The following is an 11,409-nucleotide window of genomic DNA, read 5'->3' as shown; positions in this document are numbered from 1 at the left end:
GATCAAGAACTGCTGCTCGACCGGGTCGTCTGGCTGACCAGCTGGTTCTGGCAATCCCATGATATCATTAAACTCATCCATTAGCAAAGTCATTTCTCCCCATGGAAACCAAAACGTGCAGGTACGCAGATTCCACCGCTCTGCCATATCTTGAATCAGACTGCCGTTGATGGTTCGCTTGCCAACTGCCGATGCCATCTCCAATCCACAATCATCCAAGTGGTTTGGGAACATACGTGAGAAGGTGGTGAACCAAGAATAGTACCACCGAGGGAAGAAGGTACGAGACTGGATGACCCGATGATCTGGGGTTTCATCCCTTATTTGATAGAAGACATGATCCCAAGGAAAGATAGCATCGGGAGATTCAGATGCCATCAGAATGATACTGAGGCAAAAAGAGGAAGAGAATCAGATAGAATGCAGGACTTACGGATAGATTTTGATGAAAGAAGAGGATAGACACAACTCCTGGAAAATTTTTAAAAGACTAAAGGGCTTAGGAAAAGACTTTCCAGGGCTTTTTAAGAAAATTTTTGACACACAAAACGAGAAAATAATGTAGGTACAGGGAAAAAATATACACCCGGTGTTCTCGAAAAATAGAGGAAAATTCTGAATAGTATACACCCAGGGTTTTGAAAAAAAAAGGTTCGACATATATACGAGAATATAAATAAAATATTACACAATCATAGCTGCACAAACAAAGATGCGCATACAGCACTCCCTAAAGGCTGACTCTATATGCAATATTTGAAATAGCTTGTAGGACCTTTAATTCTAACTCTATGGTTCAGATCATCTGATTCCAATCAAGGTATGCCGATATACTCAAGCCGAAGCTCGAAGTACGTGGCATATAAGATATTTCTCCGGTTCTAAGGTAAGGGCTTCCCAACATCCTTGAGCACCTACCGATATACCTCGGACTATGGCCCTTAGGTACGTGGTAGGGAGGCGCGAACCCAAATGAGTGGTCCAGTTGTGAGGCTCTCTCCCAAACTATGGTTCAGTGAGACAGCCCAGCAACGTGAAGACCGGGTCAATATAGGTAGGGATGTTTTCAAAATATGATCAACATGCAATAAAATCAGAAGGCTCTAATGCAAGTCCTAAAGAGATAGATTTAAATAAAGAGAAGCATACACTTGCATACATTGTTTGCATTCAATCCCTAAAATTGAAGAGAGTTGTATTTCAGACCAAAGTCTAATGTGAACATGGAATAATCTCCTCAATATGGTCCTACCAAACCATACTTAGATCCTATATGCAATGGTGTCAGCTTTAGGACAGAGTCTAGGCTCCTAAGGTTTGCATGAAAATGTAGCTGACATATGTTAGAATAAAGACTTAGATTATATAAAAGCAAAGCAAAGTCATAGATCCAACCGGACGAAGACGTGTCCCATCACGGTCGCCAAACCTGTGATCATCGCAAAATTTTTCCTCTCGTGTGGTTTCTCTCTCTTCCTTCTCTTTTCCTTTTTCTAGCTTCTATTTTCCTCCTTTTTGAAGGGAAGAAAATAAAAGAAAGAAAAGAGAAAGAGAAGAGAAAAGAAAGAAAGAAAGAGAGAAGATGAACTATTTTGCGCGGTCTCACTTGACCTTGATTTGAAAATATTTAGAAATTTAGCTCGCCTCCGTTTTGAAAATTTGCGGGAAAAAGATGGAGAGACGGGATTCGCTCGTCGGTACGAGGTTCGACCGCTCCTGGCGCCTTTACCAGGGGTAATCGAACCAAGGATCGAATCTATGCCTTTTGCTTTGCCTAAATATAATCTAAGAATTTATTCTAATTCTAAAAGATCTAAATGCATAAAGAATCATGCTTGTGTAATGCGGGGATGTATGCTCTTTTGAAAATTGATTTAGAAATTTCCAAGTATTCTGAGATGAACTTGGTAAAGGAGTGAAGAAATGATTTAATCTAACTTAGAACTTGAGATAGATCAGAGGAGTTCTAAGTTTTTGAAGTACATCAGAGTTGGAAGAAATAAATCTAGATTTTTGAGAAAGAATGATTTGGAGCCTTGAAATGAAAGGAAATGAAGTTTCAAAGTCAGAAATGGACTTTGGAATTAATTATGGATTTAGGAGAGGAAGATGAAATTTGGGAGTGATTTTGGATTTGAATTTTAGAATGGATCTGAGAAAGTCAAATGATATTTAAAATAGAAATGGCTTTAGGGAGTTCAAATGAAATCTGGAAATGGACTTGGATTTGAAATCTAGATTTTGAAATTGAATTGGATCTCAAAATGGGTTTAAGATCCAATGTAGAATTGGGTTTTAGATCCTGAAGGTGGATTTGAATCTAAGGCCTGAGGTCCAATGTAGAGTTGGACTCTGGATCCTAAAATGGATTTTGGATTTTGGGTCTGAGATCCAAAGTGGAATTAGGTCCTGGATCCTATAAGGAAATTGGATCTGAAGTCTAAGATCCAAATGTAGAGTTGGACTCTGGATCCTAAGATGGATTCGGATCTGAAGACTGAGATCCAAGGTGAAATTGGATTCTGGATCCTATAAGGAAATTGGATCTGAAGTCTAAGATCCAAAGTGAAATTGATGCTGGATCCTAAAGTGGAATTGGATCTGAAGTCTGAGATCCAATATGAGTGTTGAATCCTGAATCCTAAAATGGATTTGGAGTTTACATTTAGGAGATGAATCAAGAACTTCCAAGTTCAAAATTGAACTTGAGAAATGAAATTTAGAATTTGAATATACAAACAAATTTCAAAGTCAAATTAGACCTTGAATTTTTTAATTTAGAAGATGAATCAAGAATCTCAAAGTTAAAATTGAATTTTGAGTTTGATTAGATTTTTGAATATAAAACGAATTTGGAATTTCAAAGTCAAATTGAACTTTGAAATCTGATTTGAATTTGAATATAAAAATGACTTCGAAATCTCAAAGTTAAATTGGACTTTGAGATTGAAAATGAAATTGAATTTGAAAATGAAAGGATGAATTGGTTTTTATAGGAATTGAAGATGGATTGAGGAAGATATTTACATCACTTGGAGTTTTTGAAAAGGGAATTTGGAAAATATGATGCAGTTCTATCTAAATGATGAATGAATTAAAATTTTTGAAATTAGATTTTGAAAAGCTATTTCATTCTTCAAATGAATTAAAATAAGATTGAGAATATAATACATCCTTGACTATGGTCATTGAATGTATCATATAATAATCTATATTTAAATTCAAATGAAGAATGAAACACATTTGGTGCTTTTATAGAATTTAAAATGAAATTAACCCTCAATATACCCTGACTATGGCCATTGGTATATATTTTAAGTTAAATTCTAATAAAAGGAGAAAATATTTAAGGAAATATGATGAATTTTGAAAATAGATCCAGTGTGGATCCAGTGTTATTTCGTAAAAGATAAAAATCCTAAGTTTTATCCACACCCTGACTATGGCCATTGATGTGGATCATCAACTTAGGATTAATTTACCTCTTACGAAATGGTGCACGTGCCATTCGTGTTACCATTTGTGAGAATTTGAGAAATAAAGAAAAAAAATGCATGAAAACAAGCAATTTATGATATTTACAATGCTCATTCATCCTATCTAAGAGCTGGAAAACGTAAAATTTCTCATGATCATCTAACTATTATAATACATGGAATCAAATTTACAATTCCAACCAATGACCCTTCTCACATATTCCCTGCGAGGCAACTGGGTTAATATGAAGATAGAAGGAAGTTGCACATATCATATGGATGTTTAATGATAAAATATTCATATACCAAGATATACATGATGAGAAGATAGAAAATAACACACATATACATACTTATAGGTGTATATATGTAGGCATATATGTATACATGTAGGTATGGCATATACAACATCTCATGAGATAGGAGAGGTGAGACATCCATGCTGTGTTTGCTAAACCGAACTATTCCAACTATTGATTTTGAATAGACCACAAGACAATCCTTCCAAGTCGATTTTATAACAAGATCAACATTCTCAAATCGATTATGTATTATAAAACAATTTGAATGTTCGATCTGATGAGGTACTAAGACAGCAGATATAAAGTGTTTACAGTAGATCACTTATCGGCCAAAAACCAGTTTATTATGGAGGCTATAATATCCACATTGCTTTATGGGGAGGTCTTACTGCTGTGCAAAAACCAGTTTTTACACAGTACCTTGAGACATCTCGCAACAGCTCAAAGAAAAGTAAATTTTCTTCTGGTTATTGGGTTTTGAATCTCTAACGCCTAAGTGATCTTGATTCAGAATACCTGATGATCAAATGGCCTGCTTTGGCGACAGCAAGCTGGTTGCAAAATGGTGTAGTTACCTTAATTAGACTCATTAAATGCCTGAATTTGCTAACCAACTTTATGACAGGTGATCAACGTCATAGGGCAGATGTAACTATCTATAATTTATAAAGGGGAATTATTTTCAGAATGATACTGTTTGACAATTAGGCACTACTGCATTAACGAACCCTAAATTTATATTTTAAAGGAAAACAGCATTCAGCTACTCCGAGGTTTTGTGGCAAAATGTATAAATGAACCGGGTTGCCTATCAAACAGAGGGGATTGATATTACATAAGATTCCCAACATCAACAGACCAACAGGATGCAGTGGACCAATGGCTTTGGAAATTATTGGATTGATGGTTTCACCAATTCGAACCATAACAGACATGAAAATCGGGTCAAAGGCAGGTGTTCATTGATTAGTCCCACCCAGTTTATGATAATCTTTCCTGACACACCTTTAATGTTCCCCTTGGCTGTTGTTTTATCTGTCCTACAGACCTCACTATTTATCCATGCCCATGTTCATGGTCTTCACTTCCAACACATTAGGCTAACCAAGATTGGCGACATGATAACACCGGCTGTTAATAAAGAGAGGTACTTGCTGAGATTAGATTCAACACCTATCCAGCAGGATTATTAAACAGAAACCACTTAGTCAGTATTGGTACCCCGTCTAATACACATTCTGTAATTCAGATTCATCATAGATATATTTAACTCAATAACCATTATAGACAAGCCAAGCATGTTATCTAATTTGGTAACTAGCCAGTCTGGCGACTGCAATTATTTGGGAAGTTTAAAGAACAGCGTCCGACCGAGACTCAGTATCCTATCATTAAGCATCGAACTAACCTGATAATGCAACTATCAATGAGAAAAGCATTTTATCAAAAGACAAAGATGATCCTCTAGTATCCGAACAACATTCGGATGCCCCAATATTCATTCATTTTGCAAGACCGACAGTGTTTGGAATCATTTCGAATTTTAGCAGACAATACCCTAATTAATCTATAACTCAATAACCTACTTTGAATCTCAATGAACAATACTTGAATTTAACATACTGCTAACTGGGATTTCAGATAGTGGCCACTTACTGGATGATGATGCTAATAATCAAACTCCCTCAACGACTGGTCAGTCTACAGATGGGATGACACCGAATATGATAACGTGATTATCCCTGCAAAAAAAATTGAAGACATATCAGCCATGGATCGGAACATGCGACCACCAATTATCGATCATGGATCGGCTGCTACTACAGATCATTGAGGTGATCGTCCTCAGACTGCAAAAGTAAGGCATGCTGGACTCCGCAGGGTACATCGAACTCGTTAATCTTTTCTTGACAGCAGGATGCTCACGAAAGTTGCACCTCTTTTGATTTCTCAGAATCGCCCCCAAAGCACAGTCTTCAGAAATAACCCCTTTTGCCAATATCTATTGAGGGATTTGCGAGAAAGGATCGGGTAACAGAGGTAATTTCCAAACAGCATTGTCCCGGGCTTCGGCAAGGGTGAAACGAGGGAAGATTGTGGCTTTGCTGCCAGGCTTGACTTCCTTCCCTTTGACTTGCAGGAACTCTGAATTCTGCAGGGATTCTTAAAAGGGGGAACTCGGGAGGATGGAGCTGACGAATGTCGATTGACGATCGTTTTAGGCGCGATCAAACAAAAAAAAAACAGATGTTACTAATGAAGGATGCGTCTTGTGGACTATATCGATCCCCCCCTTTTTCTCCCCTAATTGCGCTCCTTTTATAGAGAGGGGTAGACGCGTCGAGGAGGTGGGGGAAGTTGAAGATGATGTTGACGATCGAGGGTTGCTCTGAAGCAGAAGGGGGATGAGCGGTTAATGGAAAAGGGCGTGCGAAGCCGTTGCAGATGAAGGGCAAATGGAGGCCATGGGGGCTTCGAGAGGGGGTTTCGCACATGGGGTGGCTTGGTGATGGCGGGATGGATGGAGGAGATGAAGGGCGAAGGTGATGAACCAAGGAGGAGGACGATGGAGGCGATCGGAGGGTTCCGGTGAGAGAGGGGAGCGTCATGGAGAGGGCAGGAGAGCGGCGGCTGAGGGAGGAAGGCGAGTTAGGGTTTTCAAAACCCTAACTCGACCCTTAAACATCGAAAATCAGTTTTTCCAAAAAGGGACCTCCTTTTCAGGTTTTTCTAAAAAGGTGGTTAAGGGTGAGTTTTCTGGCAAAATCTTCAAAAACCACGTAGTCTTTCCTAATTTCTTTGGTTTTTTGCATGATGTTTCCATTTTTTTGTATTTTTTGAACAGAATCTAAGTTTTTTACACGAAAACAAAGATTAAACACTAATTTTTTTGTATTTTTCTGAGAAATATTTACAAGAGTATTTTTCTGAGAATTTCAGACCATTTTGGGGGAAATTTCTTCAGAAGAATGGGTTTGGACCCAAGTTTTGAGAAAATATTCGAGTTTTAAACTTCGATTTGAGGACTATAACACGATGGATCCAAACGGATACCGGACGAAGTGTCTGAGCTTTTCAAAAAGTTATTTTTGATAATTTTGAGAATTTGATTTAAAATTGGATAATGAAGCTCAAGTTTGGATTTTGATGTAGATCCAGATCCGAAATTGAGTCAGATCTGTAAAATGAATTTAATTTCAGAAAAATTTGAGAAATAAAATGGAATTTAGATTAGAAACTGACTCAATTATCCAGAAAATGGGGGAGAAGGGCAAAAAAAAAAAGGAGACATTTTCAACATTTTGAAAAATTTGGGGTGTTCACAGAGCTGCACCTAAACATCCTGATTCTCACTCCAGCCCCTTCTTCCTCAACAGCCAAATTATCCCACCTTCTTCCCTTGGGTTTGCTTGGCTTTGCCAAGCACCTCCATTTACGCCACCTCTTGTTCTTCCATTTCTTCTTCCATACCTCCCTTTCTTTACCCCTTGCTGAAACTAATCCTTCATGTTATTGTTTGCAGGTAGTTGCAGCTATGGAGTGCGCCAACCATGGACGGGGTGTTGTCTGCCCCTCCATGGCTAGTCAGCCCTTCCCCCGCCGGCTCTCTGTAGCATCTGCATCACTGGTTCTTCACGCCACCTTCGAAGCATCACCACCTGCGATTTCCAGCAACTTGCAGCAAAGCAAGGTTAGCTAGCACCATTGAGGGCTGATTAAGCGTCTCCTGGGTAGATTCCAACTCCTTCCTACCCCTTCAATCGTCAGACTTCCAGATTAGCATGGTAAGTCCTCTCATCTCCTCTCTTTTAGTGTAAAACCTTTATTGGCGTGTGGTTTATTTTTTCTGTTTTTGTTGCCTGCATTCTTTTTGTGTTACAGCCATAGTTAAGTCTGTTGATGCTCAGAACAACATGTAGATCGAGTCTAGATTTTAGGCTTTGCTTCAGTTTTTGAGTTTTTGATCATTTTTGTTGTCACTTGCATTGGATTTCCCTCTAGCGTTGAAACCAGCTAGATTTAATCTAGTTGGCTGAAGCATTTTATTTTAACAGCAGATGTAGATATGTTAAACTCTCTAGAATAGTTGTTGATTGTTTAAATCATGTTTTAATGTCTTAGATGTATTTTGATTTGGGTGGGTGAACGTGAGTAGTTGTTGTAATATGATGTATTAGTCTTAGGTTTAGTTGTTTTAACTATTAATTAGTAGATTGATTAAGCATTATGTTTTGTGTAGTTAGTAATTTTCTGTGTTACCAGTAATCTGTTAGGTGTTCATTAGTTAATTAGGGAGTTTAAGTAGGTTGTATCAATCTAGTCTTAATGATGTGATTAGTTCTAACTTTCGCCTTGAGTAGGGTTGTTTCTTGTTAACCGATTTAGCCATTGTGTGCATATAGGATTTATTCGGTGATTTCTCTGTTTTAGAATAATTTTGATATGTAGTTCCTTGCTATAGTGAAGTCATATAGATAATATTAGGATTAATTCGTTAGTTTTTATTCATGTAATTAGTTTGACATGTTTAGAATCCAGTAGCTACAGTCCCCTGTTACCCGATTTTAGGAAATCTAAACCTTTTAATTAGCAGCTAATGTGTTTAAGTTTCTATGTGTTTTCTGTTTTAACAGCATGTGTGTGTAGGTGTTTCAGTGTTAATCAGTAAAGCTGGTTAGGTGGTAGTGATATAATTCAATAAGGTGTCAAACTGTTTTTGCAAGGTTTAGGTGTAGATCTCATTTAGGTGATTTTGGTGTTTTGATTAAATTGGATCTCCTTAGTTATGTTGTGAGTAGTTGTTAGCAATAGAATCAGTTAATCATAGGTTTGTTAGTGAGCTAATTAGGTTAGTTGATGTTAGTGATTTAGTAATTAATTCATATTTGTATGTTAGTTTCAATTAGATTAACAATTTGCATGCATTTTAGTATTGGAATGCCATGTTAATTTGTATTTCTCATAGGTAATGTAGGTAGTTAATTTAGCTTTTATTTTCTTAGTGTAATTAAATTTATTTTATGTTGGTTAGTAGTCTTAGGACTGTGTATAGATAGTATTACATGGGTTTTAATTCATTAGTGCAACATTGGATTCTTAACCAATAAATAGTACACTAACATAAGAACCAGAATTTTGTACTGACTTTCGCTCGTTATATTCTATGAAGATTTTCTGAGTTTTTTACCAAAATTACTGTTCTACTCTATTCATTAATGTGTTAAATGTTTGCAAACCAAAATTCATCTCGTTTGAGTTGATTTGGTTTGTCTTTTAAGTGTTTTCCAAAATTGGGTTTTTCGCGATTTAAAAATTTTGGGATGAACGATTTCCAACTTTTCTACGAACTTGAAACGCTTATATCTGAAGTTTTCGGATGATTTTTTCAAATCCATAAAGTTTAACATATTCTTGAATTTGTCAGAAAGAGAACAAAAGAAAAATCTGCTAAATTGGATTTCGTCTGTCCCTTCAAACTCCCTGTTTGCAAAAACCTATCAGAATCCATTTTGCACTACAACAAGGGTAAAACCGTCATTTTCTTCCTTACTTGATTTTTGGTAGTTTTTAGTGTTTCCTAACATATAGTTAATGAACTAATAGTAGCTAGACTTGTTAGAATTAATATGATTAGTTAGTCTAGTTGATTTTTCATTTTCTTTTATTTCTAGTTTAGTTGTAATTTAGTTATTAATTAGTTCAGAATTAGTGTTAGTTTAATTTTTAGAATTACTTCTGGAATTGTTACTAAGTTTTAATTTTCTTTTGTTTAGGTTGATAAGTTAGAAACATATCAACAACTGTATTTAAAATGCGAGTGCAGATGTACGTGTGGCGAAAAGACAAATTACCCCTGGCGATCTGGAGAAGACTTAGCAATCTATTTCAATTTATTTTCATTTTTAGATTGCAATTCAATTAGAATTGTAAGGTTAAAGTAGTTGTAAACAGTTGTGATATTAATAAATTGAAGTTTTAGATTTAAATTGAATGTATCCCATTCCCTGAGGATTCGACCCGTACTCACCACATTCGTGGAAAGTCGGTCTTATTACTTGATTGGTGATTTTCCAAAACGCTTTCAACGATAAAATAATGTTTTAAAATAACACTTACAAAAATCCGATCAAGGTGGTTGATTGATGCTTCTTGCCACCCTGGTACTGCTGCATGTTGGCTCCACTTTTACTAGCAGTTTTGGTTTGATCCTTCTTGGATCTCTCCCATTCTTCGCTTAAAGTGGTAGCCGCTTCAATGGCCTATGGGAAGGTGGAAGGTAGACTGGTCATTACCCAGTATCATAGTCCATCCTTGAGTCCACGTACGTACTTAGTCGCTCTGGCTTTGCCATTGGCAAACAAGTTGGGGCAATATCTCTCCAAGTTTGAGAACTTGGTGGTATAATCGACCAGGCTCATGCTTCCCTGGGTCAGCTCCAGAAACTCCTGTTGCTTCCCATCACGAGCATGCTGGGAAAAGTAAGTCTCTAGGAATGCCTCCCGAAAGACTCCCCACAGAATAGGATCCATCCTGGCAAAATTTACTGCCCGGACTGTATCCCACCATTTCCTTGCATCGCCCTTCAAGCGATAGGTGCTGAAATTTGTCTGCCTATCCTTTGGTACTGGTAGAACACAGAAAGCTCGCTCCGTTTCTTCAATCCAACTCTTGGCCATCTCCGGATCAGCTTTTCCAGAAAAAGTTGGCGGATCCAACTTGAGAAACTTCTCATAGGTGATCGCGTCAGCATTATGACTCGTGCTGGTGGCTGCTGCTAGATCAGTCTAGTTGCGCATTTGGGAGTTCATTGTTTGGGCCAAACTATTGAGGGCTTCCATCACAAAACCCCTCTGCTCCTGCCAGTCGTTGGCTATGCTTGTACTGGCGTTCGCTCGATGATACATCTAATAAAATTTACAGCAAGGCACATATTTTTACCAATCTCTTAATTGTAGTATTCTTATAATTATTACAAGTATATAAATATATATACTTTAAGGAAATATGCAAATAACATAAACAATTAAAAATGAATTATACTCACAGAGCGCTTGTCGGGTTGCTGTATGACCATGATTTATGATTTATTGTTCCCAAGCTCTGATACCATAACTTTAACACGTCAAAATTTAACTCAAATTTTTAGGATTTTTTTTATAACAACAAAAATATTCAAATTAACTGAGTTAAACTTTTCAGGCACATCACAGGAATCATCTAAGCAACTACCTTTATTTCATTTTTAATAAAAGTTTAAAACATAAGATTAGAGTTCAAAATTACTGGAAGACATAATTAACAATAATCAAATTAAATTTAAACATCCTGGGAACACAATAAAAATCATATATCCTGATCTGCACACCATCCCACAACCACTCTTGGTCTTTTGCAGTTCTCCTGAAAAAAATAGTAAAATAATTTATGTCAGACTACAACCAGTCTGCATAGGAGAATACTGTGATTTTGCAGATGTACTGTGTAACAAGTATGCAATGTGATTGAATAACTATGGACAGTAAGGCATGATACTAAGCATGGAGGAATAAGTAACAAGAAACTAATTTATTGCCTATCACAATTCTAACTTACAAAAAAGCATATCAAGAATCATCACCTAATCAAATAAA

At 36.8% G+C, this 11,409-nt stretch overlaps 1 protein-coding gene across 1 annotated transcript; it reads right to left on the bottom strand.

Annotated features, from left to right (window-relative positions):
- Positions 1–10,077: 10,077 nt before the first annotated feature.
- Positions 10,078–10,455, bottom strand: LOC149828526 (uncharacterized). Its single transcript, XM_090017071.1, has one exon. It carries the CDS (start codon positions 10,453–10,455, stop codon positions 10,078–10,080), a length of 378 nt encoding a protein of 125 aa, XP_089873197.1.
- Between the last annotated feature and the right edge of the window lie 954 nt (positions 10,456–11,409).

Source organism: Nuphar pumila, chromosome 9 (genome assembly GCF_984573655.1).
Source record: "Nuphar pumila chromosome 9, dmNupPumi1.hap1.1, whole genome shotgun sequence".
Taxonomy (NCBI): Eukaryota; Viridiplantae; Streptophyta; class Magnoliopsida; order Nymphaeales; family Nymphaeaceae; genus Nuphar; species Nuphar pumila.
This window is presented reverse-complemented; position numbering and strand designations above follow the sequence as displayed.

Excerpts from the sequence above, each read along its gene's own strand:
- LOC149828526 (XM_090017071.1), bottom strand. The coding sequence starts at position 10,455 with ATGGCCAAGAGTTGGATTGAAGAAACGGAGCGAGCTTTCTGTGTTCTA.